Source organism: Herpailurus yagouaroundi, unplaced genomic scaffold (assembly GCF_014898765.1).
Source record: "Herpailurus yagouaroundi ecotype Mexico unplaced genomic scaffold, PumYag 28, whole genome shotgun sequence".
NCBI lineage: Eukaryota > Metazoa > Chordata > Mammalia > Carnivora > Felidae > Herpailurus > Herpailurus yagouaroundi.
Genome location: NW_024412376.1, coordinates 46,562,535 through 46,584,423, shown reverse-complemented (window position 1 = coordinate 46,584,423; position 21,889 = coordinate 46,562,535). Strand labels below are relative to the sequence as shown.

The following is a 21,889-nucleotide window of genomic DNA, read 5'->3' as shown; positions in this document are numbered from 1 at the left end:
CTGAGCCACCCAGGGACTCCTAGATAAAATCTTTTGTTTATTTATTTTTAATTTGTTTTAATGTTTATCTATTTTTGAGACACAGAGAGACATAGTACAGGTGGGAGAGGGGCAGAGAGAGAGGGAGACAGAATCTGAAGCAGGCTCCAGGCTCCGAGCTGTCAGTACAGAGTCCAACACGGGAACTCAAGAACCGTGAGATAACAAACTGAGCTGAATTTAGACACTTAACCGACTGAGCCACCCAGGCACCCCTAGATAAAATCTTTTAAAGCTCCAAAGAGAATTGTAATATGCAACAAGGTTGATAACCTCTGCTCCATGTATTATGATTATTTGTGAGACTTGATCTCCCACTTGAATTTTCAGCAGCTTAAATCAGAGACTGTATCTGATTCATATGTGAATTCCAATGCCTGCTGAATTTGAACCTGCATGCCAAGTACTCTGTGGGGCACATTAGAAGATCCAAATTTTAAGAGGACATCATCTTTTCATTAAGGAAATCACAAACTGTTATGGAAATATCAGAAAAGAACAAACCTAATACATCATAACTGTGACCTAATAAAGCTATAAGGAGATTAAAAATAATATATTAGGATAGAGAGTCAAATCAACTTGAAAATTAGAAAGACATAACAGAGAAGGTAGAACCTTAGGATGGACGATGTGTGGAAGTTTGAATAGGTTCATGTATATGGTTTTGACAGAAAGAAACAGAAAATAATGGGGAGATGAAAACAAGAATTTCTTGTACAAGGGAACAGAATAAGGAGATAAGAGGTGGAAAGCATGAAGTCCTTCAGGGAAACAGTTTGAATAGCATTTAGGAAGAGCAGAAAGTTGGTGGGGTGAGATCATGCTGGCTTTGAATACCCAATGGATGGGCATGGACTCCTTGAAGGATTCTGATCAGAGGAGTAATATACTCAGATATTTGTGCTTTAAAAAAACCACTCTTCCTGGGGCGCCTGGGTGGCTCGGTCGGTCAAGCGTCTGACTTCGGCTCAGGTCATGATCTCACTGTTTGTGGGTTCGAGCCCCGCATTGGGCTCTGTGCTGACAGCTCGGAGCCTGGAGCCTGCTTCTGATTCTGTGTCTCCCTCTCTCTGCCCCTCCCCTGTTCATGCTGTCTCTCTCTGTCTCTCAAAAATAAATACATGCCAAAAAATTTAAAGAAAAAAGACCACTCTTCCTAATTATATTGTAGTCTTTATTTATTTATTTTAAAAAAAATTTTTAACATTTATTTATTATTGAGAGACAGAGAGAGACAGAGCAAGAGCAGGGGAGGGGCAGAGAGAGAGGGAGACACAGAATTCGAAGCAGGCTCCAGGCTCTGAGCTGGCAGCACAGAGCCAGACACGGGGCTCACACTCACAAACTGTGAGATCATGACCTGAGCCAAAGTCAGACACTTAACTGACTGAGCCACCCAGGCGCTCCTCTTGTAGCCTTTAAAACATACTTTTTTTGTGATCTGAATTACATTATATAAATACTATGAGCAAGGCTTTCTTATACTAAAACCCTTTTCATTGTGTGGTCAATGTATTCATCAAAAAATATATCACTGAGGAACAGACACATAAATTACATCTGTTCTCAGGTGACAGTATGTCATTTGCATAGCTGAGAAGAAAACAGATGAAGGTGAAGTAGGAAAATGACTGTGGTGGTTCCCCTAAAAAACTGACTTAAAATATTTGGCTATCTTTTTGTGAGGTATCAAAAGAAAGAAGTGAAGGAAATTCCTTCACTTAATGTGCTTTTCTGCAGTGCCAAATGTAAATAAATGTGCAAGTTTAAGTTACTCATTTCATGTAGTCTCATATTTACTTTTCTATTATTGCTTTTGACTGACAAGTGCAATATTTGCTGTTGAAAAAGCCTGCAGGAAGATAATTTGAATAGTATGGTATCACTTTAGGCATAAAGTCTTTGTTTAGATCACCCCTTAACTTGATGGACAGGCTGATACCAAGCTCATCTGTGTATTGCTTCAGCAAGCCATATTTGTCCTACATCACTTCCCTACAGAGTACTTTTGAGATCTACACCAAATTGTTTTTTTAATTAGAAACATCTCATTGTTTTTTTTTATTAATAAAGTCATCAGTAAAACAATGGGATATATAACACATATGAAAAACCTAAAGCAAATCAATGTTTGTAAGCTTTGGATGCATTTTTCTCTTTTATTTTAAATTTGATCCTAGAAGGCTATGTGCGTGTGTGTGTGTGTGTGTGTGTGTGTGTGTGCACGCGCGTGTGTGCATGTGATTATATATATATAGACATCCCAGTGAAGTGAAGGATAGTGAAGAATTCAGATATTCATGCAGGTATTTAAAAGAAAAAATACTATTCAAAATCTAACACACAACTCAACATTTGTCTTTAATAGCAGCACGCAGTAATATTTTATGAAATTACATGGTTAGGTTCCATGTATCATCACATGCCAATTCTGTACATGCTCAACTAGATTTTATGTGCCCTACGGACAGTTTTCAGCCTTTTAGCTGTGTTATAAGCACAAAAATTTGATTGAGAAAAGCAAATAGATTAGGTGAATTCTCACCTAAGATTAGAGACTTCTAGTTCCAGGAAAGATGGAGTAAACACAATCTATTTTACTTCTCTAATTACAAAAAAACTCTGGACAAAATCTATATGTCATTTATCAGAAGAATCTAAGAGGTGGAGAAATGAAGGCAGATTGACTAGGTGCCTCAAGACTTAAAGAATGACATGACAGTGAGTTCCATGGTTGTTTTGTTTTGTTTTGGTTTTTTTTCCTTGTCTCATACATCCCAGCAATGTAGTAAAATGCCAAATCAAAATAGCAACCAAGAAAAGCCAAAGGATTGGTAAAGGGTGGGCAAACAGAATAAAAAACTTTTAATCATACTTGTCTGTTCTAGGGGTGATATTATAAAAATGGCAGGTTGCTCCCTGACTCAAAGAATGGTGCAGCAGGAGGTCAGTGAGAAACACCCCTCCCTGATAGAGCCCGTGGACAGAAACCTGTATTCTACTCCCATTCCCATTTCAGTAAAGAGATATAGCATCCTTGCCCTGTGAAGTCTGTGATAACTGACTTCCAGCCTCCATGAATTAAATAGGAGGGGCCCCTCCCCTCAGATGCCCTGGTTGCAATTCTCATTTCTATTCCCTGCTGAAATAATAAAGCAACAGAACAGCTTTCTGCAGCAGAAGGTTTTTGGGGAGGGTGTGACTATTAAGGAATCACTGAGGGAGTTTCTTGGTGGTAATAGAACATCCCTTTATGATTATTTTGATGATAGTTACTCTAATTTACATCTGTGATGCAATTTCATAGAACACTATCTGTACCCTCTCAACCAACCAACCAACCACCCAACCAACCAAACAAGAAAATGAAACCTGGAGTAATCTGAATAAGGACTATAGCTAAGTTAATAGTATTGTACCAAAGTCAATTTTGTGAAAGCAAGAAAAAAATATATAAATATGTATTATTAGTTTATATATTAATATAATAGTATGTCACCTATTCAATCATAATTTACCTGAATGTTTTCTTCCTGAACATCTGGACACTGAATAAAAATGTGTTATGTGGTAAATGTGAGAAAACTTAAAAAAAAATTCTGCTTTTGCCACTCAGATTTTCTAATACTATTAATAAACCAACTATGACTAAGACTAACTATTTTCTCATAACTTTCAAACTTTGAGATCTTAATCCAAGAAGAGTAATGGCTTGAAAAGGAAAGTAAAGTTATCCTTCAGACCTGAGTGATACTTTTTATGGTTTACATGAGTATAGGCATAACTAGAGGGTATTATAGGATAAACTCAGTACCTGGGGGTGAGTACATGGGGGATAAACTACTGATGCAATATTTTAAAGTAAATGAAGACAAAAAATTGAGAAAGTATATTAAAATTATAAATAACAGTGATAATAGTTTTTGTGTCATGCCTTTCTCCTAAGGGATATGATTCTTCTTTTAATCTCATCACTTTACAGATACAGTTCTGTGTTGATGTCCCTTTTTCAAATGGCATAATTAAATGATGGATAGTTATGTGCCTGGACTTAGGTCAAAATGGAAATCAATAGTAGGGTCAAAGTCATAAATTAGGTCTCATGCTCTCCATCAAGTATCTTTGGGTTCACAGTTAAAGTGGACTGTTTTCAGCTAAATCTCCATCTGAATACCATTCCATTCAATGTGCCATGGTTGATACTAGATACTAGAATGTATCTATTTTGGTAGCATGGTTTCCAGAAATTTTTTCTGCCAGTATAATGCTACTACTCTATAAGCAATACACTCAGGCATTTCATTTATTCTAATTTAATTTCTGCTCAAGTATTTTTTTTTTTGACATTTCAACAACCTTAAGTTACTTAATGGGTTGCAGAATTGAAGAATTGTGATGGAACAAACTTCTTTATCCTAACATTATACACAAACTTCTCCAAAGGGAAGATAATATCATTAATGCATTCTCTCATCACTTACTTTCTTCTTTCCATTTCAAATCTATGGAGTAGTTTCCGAAGACCACCATTCTTAAATCCCTGAAAATGGGCAGCTGGGGCTCCCACGGTGATGACATCGTAGAGAGCATCTGGAACAGGAATGGACAAGGAGATGAACATCTTGCAAATATTTGTCTCCAGCATGCTGTTGGCATGGAAGTATACACACTGTTGGAAGTTTGAGAAATTATTCTGTTTAATTTTGCAGGAATAACTATGAACTCACATCTCAAGGGGGCAATAGGAGCTAATCAATCTTTCTAAAAGCCACCTGTGCACCTAACCAAGTTATAATATTTCTTTGATTTATGACTACATCTTAATTATATGCTAGTATCTGGAACAGTATGTTCTCTCATTCTTCTATATACTTACTGAGATAACATGTTAATTGGTCTTTTGTGTATTTTACTTTATTGAGTTTTGCATCATTTAATTTGCAATCATATTGAAATTCAACAATAATGAACAATCTTTACAGAGAAAATTTACAGAGGAAAAAACTCAAATTATTAATTCATCTTGGCTCAAGGGCAGAACATTACTAGTGCATTAAAAAAAAAAAAAACAAACAAAAAAAACTATACAGAGTAGTTTCCTGCCTGTGTAAAACCTTAGCTTGGAATGCATGCTTTTGCAATTTTCTTAGGTGACATAAAAGAATACACAAAATATCTCTAGATCTATTTTCCACAAAGATATTTTGTTTTTTTAATAAAAAAATCCATACATTTAAATTGCAACTCCATCTTTTGATCTTGAAACATCAAGTTTGATGCTTATTAAGTTTAGGGCTTCAAAACATGGCATCAATTTTCCATTCTAATGAAAAGTATCCCCATAAGAAGGAAAACAGAGCATCTCTGGTTAAACTACATTTTATTTGAGAAACCTAATTTCATAGTAGATCCTTTTCAAATTGATTTTGGTATTGACACATTGGTTGTTTTTCAGTTCTCATTTACAGGGAAAACATAAATTATTTTATTAGCTTCACGTAAACACCGTAACTTCTTCATACTGGTTCAATCCAAATGTACTTGAAATATTTTTCTTAACAAAAAAACGTCTTCAAGTGAAAGACTTCAGCAGCACTCAGAGAAGTCAAGGTCACACAACAGAACAAAACAAAACAGAAAACAAACAAACAAAAAACCCCACAGAATACAACCCAAATCAACCCACCAATAAGGCACATACTGAACAATCACTCAATATATTGCTGGAGTGGTAATCTCTTGCCCTTTTAAAAAGTCACTAATAAACTGAAAGTTAGCTTTTCTTAATATAGCAGAATATAAGACTTGTGTGAAATTTAAAGACTTCTTAGTCCAGGATATTTTAACATAGGGCTAAGAAAAGGGTTTCAGGGAGTCCATGAATATATGCAAGTTTTATAAGTGTCTGTTCTACTTTATGGAAAAGGGCCACAGCTTTCTCAAATAGCCATGACATTACCCGAAAGTTACCAACACTAAATTCCAGTCCATCTTCATCTATCTCATGAGAAGCCCGAGCACCTTGAGAAATTACCTGCTTCATCTAAAGTCTCAAAGACTTCAGGGTCTTTCACCTTCTAATCCAGGGATGGAGAGCCAGGGGTTTAAGTTAATGACCAGAACCTGAGTCCCTCACTCTGGATCCCAGCTCTGCCACTTACGAGTTGTGCAACATTAGGAAAATTATTTAACCTCTCTATGTCTCAGTTTCCTCAGCTAGAAAATGGAGTTGAAAATAATTAGAAGTGGTGAGCATTCACTATTATCTATGATTCTTTTTCTTTTTTTTAAGCTTATTTATTTATTTTGAGAGAGAGAGAGAGGGAGAGAATGAGGAAGAGACAAAATCCCAAGCAGGCTCTGTACTGCCAGTGCAGAGCCCCACACGGGGCTTGAACCCAGGAGCCATGAGATTATGACTTGAGCTGAAATCAAGAGTCAGACACTTAACTGACTGAGACCCCCAGGAGTCCCTACGATTATTTTCCTTATAAGAAGTTATCCTACCAAGGAAGCAAAGAAAGATGATATTTTAACTATTGCTTCTTTACCATGAAAATACACTTTTCAGTCTGAAAAGGAAAGTGAAATTGAGGCTCAGTCTTCGGTTCCTGTGTTAATTTAAACTAAATGCAAAAAGAAAAATCATCATGATGATGCAAGCAGAAGTACATTTCTGCTAAAAGCTGGGTGACCAACAATACCAACAATATAACTAAGTCACTTTAAACCCAAATCCCATTAAGCCCAAGCTAAATGCATTCCTAACTCAATTTTTTTTTAATTGTCTGTAGCCTCCCGCTGGATTCAAAAATCCACATCTCCAACATCATCTAGCAAGAGGGGAAGAATGAAGGAAGGGGAAATCTGAGTTTGTGGCCTCTCCACCACTACCTAGCATGAGGGAAAGAATGAGGGAAGGGGAAATCTGCATAGAAAGAGAAACCAGTCCTAACTGATGGAGGTTAAAATAACTTATTTTTGTAAAATTTGCAAAAACACCTGACCAGAAACAAGTTGCTGAGGCCCACTGAAGAATCTTGTGATACCCATACACAGGAAGAGCCAGCCCTGAACTTAAGATGTACTAGCTTCATGGTAAATCTGTCTCTTCAATTCACCTACAGTTTCCGCATTTTTCCAAAGCTACTTTCTAGGAGCAGAAACTTTCTTTTTGTTCCTCCACTTTGCTCTGGGAAATTCTAGATATCTGTGAAGGAACCATGAAACTTGGAAGTGGCAGGTAAAGAAAGAGAAGCAAGTTGCTCAAATATTCTCCGTGCTTCATAATAAAGAGCTGATTATTTTTAAATCTAAATGAAGACATGTATGTTTCTTGAATCCAATGATATAAAGAGCTTCTTTAGTTATAAACAAGTTCTTTGATAGCCAAAGTTCTGACTGACTTTTACTTGTTTCCATTCTATTTTCTATTTATAAGCTCATTCGTTTCAGAGTTTTAACACTATTTTTTTTTTTTTATCAAAGCCTACAAAATCTCTATTTCTGGCTAGTTCTGACCTTTTCCACATTAAATAATCAAATTCCTAAGTGCCTTATGAACGTTTCTGAATTTAAATCAGTTATTAAGCTTCACTTGCTCTAACTCTTCCAACCTGGTCTTCCTCCCCAGTTGTCTATGATCATTAACAGACACCACATTTTTTTTTAAGTCTTCCAGAGTAAAACTCTCAAGATATCAAGATCATTTTCAATTTCTCCCTTTCCCTCAACATTTTACCTGATCAGTTTTTTTAATGTTTATTTATTTTTGAGAGAGAGAGAGAGAGAGAACACAAGCAGGGAGCACAAGAGAGACAGGGAGACACAGAATCTAAAGCAGGCTCCAAGATCTGAGCTATCAGCACAGAGCCTGATACAGGGCTTGAACTTGCCAACTGTGAGATCATGACCTAAGCCAAAGTTGGATAGTTAACTGACTGAGCCACCCAGGTGCCCCTTACCTGATGAGTTCTCATAATTCTTCTACCAAATTTTATTTTCTCTTATCAGTGTTAATTATCTTTATCTTAATTCTGATCTTTGTTATTTCTTGTCGGGATTACTACTGCCTCTTCAGTCTTAGCCTCCCTCTATCCACAGTGCACTAGATCACTTTCCTATATGCGTGGCCATTCAGTCACTTGGCCCAAAAGCACAGGCTCTGATACTTAAACCCCTCCTCATATTTTCAAATATTAACAGAAGAACATTCAAATGCCTCAATATCATCCATGTTGTAGGTTTTCAATAAATGCCAATAAATAAACAAACATTTGTTTAATAATTCAGTTTGTCTTATTTTTTTTTTTTGCAGATCATACAAGGTATTACTATTCTTTAAATTTTTTTTGAATGCTTATTTTTGAGAGAGAGAGTGTGAATGTGGGAGGAGCAGAGTGAGAAAGAGACAGAGAATCCAAAGCAGGCTCTGCACTGTCAGTACAAAGGCCAATGTGGGGCTTAAATTCACAAACCATGAGAGCATGACCTGAGCTGAAGTTGGATGCTCTACCGACTGAGCCACCCAGGCTCCCCAAGGTATTATTTTCATAATTGAATAAATAAAAAAGTTTATAAACACTATCAGGAAAAACATTGGAATCTGAAATAAGTATACCTTCATGGGATGAGGATGAAAATATATTCATCCATAGACTATATTCTATAAAAGAATAAGAGAACTTATGATTATTCACATGAAAAAGAATGAAATTAGATCCTTATAGCATGCACAAAAATCAACTCAAATTAAAGACTTAGACATAAGACTTAAAACTATACAACTCCTAGAAAGAAACATAGAGGAAAAGTGTTATGATATTGGTATTTACAAATATTTCATAGATATGACACTAAAAGCATAAGCAACAAAAACAAGCAAAACTACATCAAACTAAAAAGCTTCTGCACAGGTGAGGAGATAACAGACTGAAAAGAAAAGGAGAAAATATCTGCAAACCATATATCTGATGAGAGTTAATCTCCAAAACATAGAATGAACTCCTATAACTCAGTAGTAAAAAAATTAATAACCTTATTTTAAAATGGGCTAATGCCTTGACTAGACATTTTGCCAAAGAAAATTACAAATGGCCAACAGGGATATGAAAAAATGTTAAATGTTATTAATCACCAGGGAAAATGCAAATGAAGAAGAAGAAGAAGAAGAAGAAGAAGAAGAAGAAGAAGAAGAAGAAGAAAGAAGGAAAGAAAGAAAGACAGACAAGACAGTGAGTGTTTGCCATGATGTGAACAAATCTGAATCCTTGCACAATGTTACAGGATTCAAAATATGGTGCAGATGCTATGGGAAATAGTATAGACGTTCCTTATAAAGTTAAAAATAGAATAATGGTTCAGCAATCCCAGTTTTGGGTATTTGCACAAAAGACATGAAATCAGGATCTCAAAGAGATATTAGCACCTCTATGTTCGTTTAAGCACTATTCATAATAGGCAAGATATGGAAGGAACTGAAATATCCATCAGTGGGTGAATGGATACTGAAAATGGATAAAGAAAAGTGGGTGAATTCCATGTACAATGGGATACTATTCAGCTTTAAAAAAGAAAGAACTTCTGCAATATGTGACATGGATAAACCTTGAGGTTATTATGTTAAGTGAAATAAGCCACAAAAAGACAAATAATGCATGATTCTACTTGTATGAAGTATCTAAAATTAAGTGAGAATCAAATTAATAGAAACCAGAAGTAGAATACTGGTTGCCAGTGGCTGGGAGAAGAGGGAAAAGGAAAGTTACTAATCAAATGGTATAAAGTTTCAGTCAAGGAAGCCAAATATATACCAAACAATAAGTTATTAGGTATTGTACACTTAACATTTTGTTAAAAGGCTAGGTCTTATGTTAGATATTCTTGCTACAGTGAAAGAAAAAAAGTTTATGACTCTGTTGCTGTCAATGTTTCTATAAAACTTGAATTAAATTTTAATATTCTGTCTAAAACAGGAAGAAATTTAAAAATACTTTAAAAATGTCTCACCACACACACACAGTCTCCCCATAAAAAAACACAAACAAACAAAAACAAACAAATAAACAAAAAACTTCTGTTAGGAGATGAATATGTTAATTAGCTTGACTGTAGTAACCATTTACTATGTACATGTATAACAAAATATCATATTATATACCTGAAATATATATATATATTAAAATACAAAAACATATTTATTGTTGTTTAAATACTTTTGAAAATTTTTATGTTTGAGATAATTTTGGATTTCCAGAGTTGTTGCAAAATTAGAGAGTTTTGTATACCCTTCACGCATGTTCCCTATGTTAAAATCTTAGAGTCATAGATTAATTATCAAAACTAAAAAATTAATCTTGTACTATTACATCAAAATAAGTAGATAGTATGTTAGGATTGGTTTCTCTACTAATACCCTTTCCTCTTTCAGGAACTAGTCCAATATTCCACATTTTATTTAGCTGTTGTCATCTCCTCCAATCTATGATCGTTCCTCAGTCTTTCATTTTTGACTGTAGCACTTTTGAAGAATACTGGTAAGTTACTTTGTAAAGTGTCCCTCTGTTTGGATTTGTCTTATGTTTTCTCATAATTAGATTGAAGATTTGCACTATTGAGTAGGATACTATGGAGACAATATGCCCTTCTCAGTGCATTATAACAGGGAGCATGTTAAGTTGTTATGTATTACGTGCTGTTAACCTTGTGATGACAAGTTGATTCTTCACTGTAAAGTTACTAAATATTTAAGGAGACATATTTTAAGACAATGCAGTATCTTGTTTCTGTTTAACTTGCTCCCACTCATTTTAGCATCTATTGATAAATCTTGTCTAAGGCAATTATAACTGCTGTGTTTGAATGGTCATTTTCCATTTCCCTCATTCCTTCCACATTCATTAATTGGAATTCTTCTGGAAAGAATAGTTGACCCTTCTCCTTTATTCTGTTATATATTCAGTTTTTTATTAACATCAATATGGGCTCATGGGTACTTTGTTCCTTGGTTTATGAACTAACACTATCTTTATGTTCAAGTTGTTCCAGCTTTGTCCATCGGGAGCTCCTTCAGTTAGCTCTTGTGCTATTTATATATGTTCCTTTCACACACACCATTTCTTGTCATCGTTGTTGTTCATTTTTTGAGCACTTCCTTACTTTCTAGAGCCACAGGATACTCTAGACTCTAATCTTATATTTTCTCTGCCTCAGCTCTAGAATCAACCAGCTTTCCAAGAATCCTAGTCCCTTTTACTGGACAATGGTGTTTAGAAATCAAATACTGGGGGTAGTTATGCTCATTACTATTGCTTCCAATCCTTTCAGGGGCTAGAGGTAGGAAATATATGTATGTATACTAACTTGTTTACATACACACATCTATATCTATCTATACTAATAACAACAAACCCATGAGTCCATATTATTACTCTGATTCAGTTCAGAATCACAAGATTCCTTCTGGCCTTCCTTCCTTCTTTATTTCTAACTTCTTTTGCTCACTATCTTCATACCTACATATTGACTAACCCTAGTATATAAATAAAATAGTTTTAGAATTGTTCATTCATACTTCTGCTAGGAGTGAATTTACTAAGGGAAGTACAATGTTTGTAATTTGTTTTTAATATAGCCTTATAATATCCAGTGTTTCCTTAGATCAGATCCTTCATTTCCCATTGTTTTCATTAACTTATCATTTTTTTATAATTTTATTTACCATTTGTTATCATTTTAAACAAGATATTAAAAATAAATTAACAAGAAAGAATATTGGGAATATGAAATTCTCGGGAAAGTTTACATTAATAATTAGTATCACAACAATCAGGATTTGAAAAAAAATAAGAACAGAAAGGGAGCCAATTTCCTAACATAGGTATATGTTCTCCAGGGTGAAGGTACCAGGAGGTAAAACACAGGACACTCCCCAAATATTCTTTATTCTTGAACTTCATAGAAAATATTTCAAATAGTCAAGTAAAAAGTAGCGTTGCTATGTTTCAGCACAGCTAGCAGAACTGAACACTATCTATATTTTAGAAGACATCTCTCCCATTTCCCCACCTTGCAAGCCAAGCTTAATAATCCATTAATATCAAGAGGCTTTCTCCACAGGGACAATGAGTAGAGTTTATGTCTGGATGCGGAAAGAGCAAGTAGGTCTCTCTTGCTCTCTCACTTTCTTGCCTTTTGATTCTACCTACCTTGATTAAAGCCATTCCTCAAAAAGCTGGGATCTTTATGTGCCTATTTTGTAGAGGGTCAAAGAATTTAGGTTTGCCTAACCTTTGTATATTTGAGGTCTTCAAAAAGTTGAAGTGTTAAAATTTAAACATTGATAACTCTGATATAGTGATTTATAACATAAAAAAGACAGCCACAGGCTCACAATAGTCAGTCAAGAGACCCACATCAGCAAACCAAGCCTTAATACCTAATCTAACTGCAGTTTCAGCCCCCCAGGAATGTAATCTTTAACTAGTCAACATAGAATTTCTTGGTCAGCACTAGGAGATTTACTAACAGGTCCCTTCCATTTCCCTTAGGATGATCTTGCCTAAAACAATGGATTCCTTTGCCAATCATTTTCTTTTTCCCCATTTCCTCAATACCTTTAAAAAAATCTTTCCTTTCTTTAGCTCTACAGAGCTCCTTTCTATTTACTAGGTGGGATGCTGTCTGATTCATGAATCATTCAATAAAGTCAATTTGATCTTTTAAATCACTCGGTTGAATTTTTGTTCCTTAACAATAACAGGAAATAAATATTTGGTCTTTGTTCCCTCTTCTGGTACAGTGGTCCTAAAAACCCTTGGAATTTCCTCAGCGTTGAGAGCTTTTCTCATGTTTAATGAAGTGACTATCGGACCTCACCTAAGGATAGGGACTGGATGCCAGTGAATCAAACAAAGTGATTAGAGGTTGGAATTTTCTATCCCTCCTCTCACACCCTGCCTCCTGGGAGAAAAAAAGAGCTGGGGATTGACTTCAATCCTCAATGGCCAATTATTTAATCAATTATGCCTATGTAGTGAAGTCTCAAACGAACAAACAAACAAACAAAAACACAACCCAAAGGACTAGGTTTGGAGAGGTTCCGTGTTGGTGAACATGTGGAGATGCTGGGAGAGAGGTGTTCAGAGAGCATGGAAGTTCTGGATACTTTCCCTATGCTTTGCCCTGTGCATCTCTTCCATCTGGCTATTATATCCTTTTATAATAAACCAGTGATCTAGTAAATAAAATGTTTTTCTGAGTTCTGTGAATAGCTCTATCAAATTAATTGAATGCAAGGAGAAGGGAACCTTTGATTTCAAGCCAGATAGTCAAAAGTACGGGTAACAAGCTGGACTTTCGATTGGCATCTGAAGTGAAGGGCAGTCATTAACCTGGGAATCTGATGCTATCTCCAGGTAAATAATGTTAGAATTGAGTTGAAATTTAGGACATTCACTTGACATCTGGGGAGAGTTGGAAAATAGATGATGTGAGGAAAGCCCCATCCCCACACTGGGATGGTTCCACAATCATGAATGACCAAGGAGTGGCTCTGAAAGAAACAGAAAGTAGCTGCTGAATGTTATTCTCAGAATTTACATGAACTTAAGCAAAAGATACAGCTGTGCTCTTCAGCTATGGATATGTTAGGTTTGTCACATAATCTAAAATAAGAAGATGCTGTATACAGCTATATAATCCTTAACTTTGAAATCATCTCTGTCATACTTTACACTAATCACTATAATTTTTAAATACCACACTCTTACTGAAATCACAAAATCTCAACTCTTGGGAGTCTTAGTATTTTGCAAATATTGTTTGACAATTATCATTTACCAATATCACAGTATTGGAACTGCTAGATTTATCTCTTTGGTCCTTTCACCCTTGAATGCCACTTGCAATTATGACAAAAATGGTAGACAGATTTTGGTACACTATGGAATTCATTTCCTGGTATCTTAGTGTAGTTGATGAAGAACGGTATACACTTAAAGTACTCTGTTCAGTCTTGGCTGTAACAGTTGTATTTTTTAAAATTCAGTTAGAATTAACTGAAATGTATTGTATTCCTCTAAGAATGAGCAGATATACAAGTAAACAAATAGTCAATAAAAATAAAACTCTTAAATAACAATCTTATCATTCATATTTGTCTCTTTGGAAAAATTTCCTCATTTTATCCTGCGGTTTAAATTATCTATCTTTATGACATGAATAGTCCTTAACTGTATATAATAAAAGCGTTCATATTTTTGATACTTAGAGGCAACTATAAAAATCTAGGTGGACATTTATTTTATGAAAATTTGAGCAATAAAATCAGAGGTCTTTTTTCTTTCTAAAAAAAAATAGAATCTGTGTGTCTTCTTTTTTTGATAGTTCATATCTCAAAACTTGTCCTTGGCTTTGTGAAAATGGCATCATACACAGCATAACAGGGAAGTGGAATTCAAGTTGCAAATCTCATCAAGCTAAAGATACTAGGTTGGCTTGAAATTTAATAATAGGGCTGCCTCATAGCCTTTAAAAGCCATTTAATAATAGATATGAGATAATAAATCTATTTTTTCCCAGAAAATCTCTTTAAAGTTCCTACAACTATAAAAATAGTTCTAATGAAAAGAAAAAAAACAAACAAACATAGACATGCTGATCTCGTTTCAAGAAGCAATTTAAAGCACAATCCCTGACTTCAACATGGCCCACAAAATGACTTTGATGTGAATCACAAGAGAACAAGGAATTTTAAGGGAAAACTATTTCAGAATAGTTGAAACAATTTGGCAACATCATGAAACATATCTAAAAGTAATTATACTTCATTGATGATGTGATATACTCAAACTCGAGACACAGAAATCAGGGAGCTCTAAACAGCTCCTCATTTGTGCCTTCCCTCAATGTAGATGTTTGAAAACTAAGGAGCAGAGGTTAGCTGATTCATCCTAGTTACACAATAAATTCTGGCTTATGTTGCACCTGATTCCAACTATAGCTTTATGATATATAAAGCTATATATACTATATACTATATACTATAGATTTTTTCTTTCTTTTCTTTCTTTTCTCTTTGTATCTTTCTTACCCTGTCTCCTTGTCTCTGTCTCTGTCTCTCTCTCTTTGCCATGTACTATAATATGCTATTATATATCTATAACATAAAATAAAACAACTTAAACACAGAATAATATCACAAGAATCCAGGGTGCCTGGGTGGCTCAGTCAGTTAAGCATCTGACTTTTGATTTTGGCTCAGGTCATGATCTCATGGTTTGTGAGTTTGAACCTAACATCCAGCTCTCTTCTGTCAGCGTGGAGCCTGCTTCAGATCCTCTGTCTCCCTCACTCTGCTCACTCTCTCTCTCTCTCTCTCCCTCAAAAATAAAATAAACCTTTCAAAAAGTGTTACAAGAATCCATATTTTATAATATTCACAACTGGTTTTCTATTAAAGTAATATTCACCGGGGTAGAAAACTTTGTTCTTAATTTCAAGGTTTTGTCTTTGTTACTGTCACTGCCATCTAAGATCTCTGTTGGGATTGTATTTGCTGTATTAAGTAATGAATAAGGGTGAAAAGTAAACTTAATGGGCCTGGGGGCACCTGACGTTAAATGGAGGTTATTTCATTTGTCAGTATGAGACAGGACAACATTAGTTCTGCTCAGTTACTTGTTTCTAGAGCTAGACATTAGCCTTGCGTTTGGTGAATCTGCCTGCTATTGTTTGCAAAGCTGCCTATCCAAATATATCAGGCATATTAATCAAATGTGGATTGAGGTAATTTACTAATGGTGAGAATGAAAATAAATGTACTACATCCAAATAACTCACCAGTGAAAATACCAAGGCTTGGCCAATCTTACTTGCATCATTATCTTGCAAAATGTTGTCTGTAATGCAGCTAAACATTCAAACCAGTGACCATGGATCTTAAATAAATTTAGCTGAAATTATTTTAATATGCTGACTACATGTTATATAAGCAAGTAGAAAATTTGATTGACTGTCATCTTAAACTTTAACCATTTTATTTTGCAAATAAGAAAACCAATGCTCAGAAAGCTTATTTAACTTAGTCAATATCAAAGAAGTGGATGGTAGGACCCCAAAAATTCAGTCAAGTTTTCAATTTCTATTATAACATATAGTTGGTGATATAGCCTATAAAGCACTTACTTTACCTAAATTCCAATCTCAAATAATCAATTTTCAACTTATAAAAACATATTTTAAAAAACATGTAAGCTTAATATTCAACATCACATATATTATATGTATACCATATATATGATGTATATAAAATTATTTATATATGTATAATACAATACAATACAATACAATACAATACAATACAATACCTATAAAATTTACATGAGGTGCCTTGGAGAAAAAGTCAGCATGCGGTAGAACTCAGTACCTTTGCATTAATTCTTGGCTATGAGGATATCTAGCCTTTTCCCACATTTTCTCCTTTAGGTCTTTAAAAAGAAGAACCAGTCTTTCTGAAAACTGCTCTAGAGCAAAAGTCTCCTAGTTCATGAGTCGTACCCTAGTTCTATAACATCAAAATCTTGCTTTTCTCTATACTACTTGATATTTATCATCACAAATAAGAAATTCCTCTATATATCCTGTTATTATGGGTTGATTTGTGCTTCCCAGAAAGATATCCTAGAATATGACCTTATTTGGAAATATGGTCTTTACAGATGTAATCAAGTTCAAATCAGGTCATTAGGACAGATCATAATTCAGTGTGAGTGGTGTCCTTAAGGGGGAGGTTCGAGATAGAGACAGTCACAGTGGAGATGATGTTAAAATGCGCAGGGAACACCGTATGACGCATTGATAAACCAAAGAAAATCAAAGACTGCCAGCAAGCTATCAGAAGCCAGGAGGAGGTAAGGAAGAATACCCCTATAGGTTTCAGAGGGAGCTAGCTTAGCCAAAATTTTGATTTCAGACTTCTGGCCTCCAGACTGCAAGACAATAATTTTTTGTTTATTTAAGCCATTCAGTTTGTGGTACTCTGTTACAGCAGATCTAGGAAACTGATACATATCACAAACCAAAATAATTAGGAGAAATTATGTTTGCTTTTAGAAATTTACTTCAGTTGCAAGTTTCTTCCTCTCAAATTACAGAAACCCAAACTGAACACATTGTTTTCCTTCTAGCTCACTCTGGTCCATTTTTCAGATAGCATCTTGGAAAGAACAGCACAAATGGTTCTGTTTTTGTTTTGTTTTCAAGAAGTAAGTATAATAAAAGGTCACCTAGATAATATTTTTTCTTTGGTGGAAGTATGTTAGGATCATTGCCAAATATTTGAATGCATATTTAAATATACATCCATATCAACTGGGCCCCAACAAGCCACTTGGTCTGATGATACAGCTATCTATCCACAGAGGTACTGAAGTTGTCCTTCTCTCATTTCTTCCTTCTATCAGTCATTAAGTGCTTACATATGATAATTTTTCCAAAATGCCTAACTCATCTTTTCTCTAAATCTGGCTACTTCTTAGTTCAAGATTTCATTGTCCCTTAATAGGCTCTTCACTGATCACTTTTCTCCTTTTAACAGACCTGATAGAACTGAAAGATCTATTTTGTTCCAGTGATGGCAAATGCTACCTGTTTCATAATGGCTATTATTATTCATTCTAGGTGTTTTACATACTCCAATTCACATAAATAGGAAAAGTACACTTGCTTAGAAAGTAAATAACGGACTTAAGGTCATACGTCAAAAATGGGAGAGCTGAAATTCTGTTTCATTTCAAATTACATAAACTTTACTATATCATTAGAGTGATTTAATATTGGTCATTAGAAAAAAAAAGACATTGGTTTTCAGATAGATTTTAAGTATTTTAGTTTCTTTATTATTTATTTATACTTTGGTTTTGATGGTTTTTAAAACCACCGGATGTTATGTTCAAACTACTGGTAGATATGCAGCAATCAAGGAAGAGTTTCTAAGTGCTTTGGGCCAATCCATTTCATTTGTATTTCAGTTCTTTCAGTGACATAACTTCTGGTGAAAAGGAGCCAAGTTAAAATTTTAGATAGTAGATAAAGGTTACTAGAGGTATTAACATTACACATCATAATGATTATAACTACACTTAAACCTGCACATGAGCTGGTTGCATATATATAATCAATATGTACAAACACAGAAAAACTGGTTAATTTTTATGCTTGTAAAACTTCAGATGATTCTAAAGCAGAATAGAGATTTTGACTTTTCAAAACCTAGAACCTCTATATTGTGACAATGGCTACAAAATAGGGTGTTAGCATGCATCTTTAGATGTATCTGTGTGTGTTTGCATGTTGATACACTTATCCTGAAGGACTGGATGATCTAAAGTAACTTTTGGCTCCAGGAACATGGGTACTGGTAGGATGACTATAGCACTTACCATTAAACAGGGAGACTTTTGAGAGGGAAGAGAGGTGAAGACCTTCTTTAACAATGATGCTGGACAACAAGCATAATATCAGACTTTGATGTATGTGAATGCAGGCATATAGTCACTCTACTTATGCACAAAAATTGATATTGCAATAAGTTAAAGGAAATGGGAGATGAGAAGAATATTTTAAAATATTTTTTTTTTACTAAGAAATAGCAAGGAATCATGTAGAATGGCAATGAATGCAACACAGTGTTCGCTGTAAACTTCATTCAAGTATGTTTATAAAAATCTATACACTTTTCCTTGAAAAATGTTTCTCACAACTGAGTATAGTAAAATACTCTACCACCTTCTTTCTGATAAATTCCCTGCTCATAGAGAAGCGGGTGATTCTGTTGATAGTCACCACTAAATCAGAAAAACAGCTCATGAGTCTATCTTTGGGCTTTGATTTTTCAAGATAGGAACAAAATGAACAAGTCTTGTTTTTCCTTTTTCTTATTAAAACAGTAACACAGTTATTAGCCATCACTGGTACTACTTAGGAAGCTAACACTTACTTCGTATATTCACCTGTTACTCAATTCAGGTGCCACATTTTTAAAGTACTGTTTAGAAACACAGCAACAAAAATGCTATACCCCCTTTTGTAGTAATCAGGGTCATTATCATGTTAAATTGCTTCATCTTCATCTTTATATAATTCTGAAATTTTAAATTCTGCCAATAATCAAGCTTTTTAAAAAAAGCACACACTAACATAATTTGCTCATTAAAAAAAAGAATATTATATATTACCTTTCAAGTGAGGGCTGTGGACGTGCATTCTTTGCAAATGTAGATTTACTGGAACAAATTCTAATGTTTTCTCTCCTTTGCTGCTGCTTGATTTGAAAGAGGACCCTAAGTGGAAAAAAAAAAAAACTGAACCTTATTATTATTTTTTTTTTAATTTTTTTTTCAACGTTTATTTATTTTTGGGACAGAGAGAGACAGAGCATGAACGGGCGAGGGGCAGAGAGAGAGGGAGACACAGAATCGGAAACAGGCTCCAGGCTCTGAGCCATCAGCCCAGAGCCCGACGCGGGGCTCGAACTCACGGACCGTGAGATCGTGACCTGGTTGAAGTCGGGCGCTTAACCGACTGCGCCACCCAGGCGCCCCTTTTTTAAATTTTTTTTTAATTTTTTTTTTCAACGTTTATGAACATTATTATTAAGTAAATAATAAATGTGTGTGTATGCACGTATGTTGAAAAGTATGCTTGATATAGAAAAATGTTACAAGGATTTCAGAAAGGAAAACATATTTGTATAAGCTGCTTTTCTTTACGGAAATTCAATTTAAAAATTCTCAGTTATTCTTATAATAATACCATGAGATAAAATAGTGCAATTTGTTTCTTCCTGGTCTATCATGCTGAGATGGTAGAGTTAGAAATAAAAGTTGTTTTTTTTTTTTAATTTTGGCTCTTCCATATCCATAACAACAATGTTTATTATTGTTTTCACCTAACATATATGAAATGGAATTTAGCTTGAATACGTAAAAAGTTTTTGCTTTCATACCTGTTTCCTTGCTAAGTTCTGTCAGAATATCTTGGTACATATTCACCATTTGATCACAGTGAGTAAGGACATTTTTCCGTAGATTGTCCCAGTGCGGAGAAAGCTCACCAAGTTCCTTTAGCTCCTGGTTTCTGTTAAGAATGGAAAAGAGGGGGAAAAAATAATTTTGATCTTATGTCCACAGACAAGGAACACTATAAAGGTTGCCAAATTAAAAAGAAACTGATTTACCATCCATTTCGGGAAAGTTTTATGCACTTATTAGAAAAAAAAAATATTTTCTAACATCAGCCCTAACAATATCTTTCCAGGTATGTCTCCTGAGGCAAGAGAAACAAAAGCAAAAATAAACTACTGGGACTACATCAAAAAAAAAAAAACAAAAAACAAAAAAAACCAAAACCAAACTTCTACATTGCCAAGGAAAAAACCAACAAAACTAAAAGGCAATCTATTGAATAGGAAAAGATATTTGCAAATGACACATCCAATAAACGGTTAGTATCCTAAATATATAAAGAGTTTATACAGCTCAACACCAAAAAAACAAATAATCCAATTAAAAAATGGGCAGAAGACGTGGATAGACATTTCTCCAAAGAAGACATACAGATGGGCAACAGACACATAAAAACTGCTCAATATCACACATCATCAGGGAAATGAAAGTCAAAACCACACTGAGCTAAAACCTCACACCTGTCAGAATGGCTAAAATAAAAAACTCAAGAAACAACAAGCATTGATGAGGATGTAGGATGGGGGGAAATGAAAACTGGTAAAACAACTGTGGAAAGTAGTATAGATGTCCCTAAAAAGTGAAAAACAGAACTACCTTATGATCCAGTAGTTGCACTACTGGGTATTTACCCAAAGAATAAAAAAAATACTAATTCAAAAGGATTTTGCACCCTATGTTATAGTAGCATTATTTACAATAGCCAAATTATAGAAGAAACCCAAGTTTCCATCAATCGATGAATGGATAAAGAAGTAGTATATGTATGTATACAATAGAATATTAATCATAAAAAAGAATGGAATCTTGCCATTTCCAACAACATGGATAGATCTAGAGAGTAAAATGGTAAGTGAAATAAGCTAGTCAGAGAAAGACAAATATCATATGATTTCACTCATATGTGTAATTTAAGAAACAAAACAAACACATAAATGGAAAAAAAAGAGACAAACCAATAAACAGACTCTTAACTATGGAGAACAAACAGATGGTTATCAGAGAGGAGGTGGGTGTGGAGATGGATGAAATAGGCAAAGGGGATTAAGAGTACACTTATCTTGATGAGCACTGAGAAATATATGGAATTGTTGAACCATTATATTGTACACCTAAAATTAAATAACACTGTATGTTAACTCCATTGGAATTAAAATAAAATAAATAATTTTAACACAAAGGAAGATATGAGTAATTTAAGTCACCCAAACATTAAAGTTTTATATGGCAAAGAGGTAAAAAAAAACCAAATACAAGTTAAATAAATGTTTTCACTGGTAAAACTTCACAAAGATGACAAAAACTTAACTATCCTCTATATATTATATAATATATGTATAAATATATAATATATAAATATATAATATATGTATAAATATATAATATATAAATATATAATATATAATATATGTATAAATATATATTATATATTAAACATTATATATAAATATATAATATATAAATATATAATATATATTATATTATATGTTATATATATATATAATATGCATATAATATATATATGACAATTCAGTTAAAACCAAACACTAAAACCTCAATAGAAAAACAGCTAAATCCTATACTTCAGCCATCCAAAATAAAAT

General features: G+C 34.2%; 1 protein-coding gene across 9 annotated transcripts in view; it reads right to left on the bottom strand.

Annotated features, from left to right (window-relative positions):
* INPP4B (inositol polyphosphate-4-phosphatase type II B) overlaps positions 1-21,889 on the bottom strand; it is a 789,997-nt gene that overhangs the window by 157,931 nt on the left and 610,177 nt on the right. For all 9 annotated transcript variants that reach the window (XM_040473200.1, XM_040473128.1, XM_040473146.1 and 6 more), the window contains 3 exons: positions 20,048-20,178; positions 19,278-19,382; positions 4,524-4,632 (listed from right to left, as the gene is read on the bottom strand). In XM_040473200.1, the coding sequence (XP_040329134.1) occupies positions 4,524-4,632; positions 19,278-19,382; positions 20,048-20,178 (345 nt within the window). The remainder of the gene's footprint in view (positions 1-4,523; positions 4,633-19,277; positions 19,383-20,047; positions 20,179-21,889) is intronic.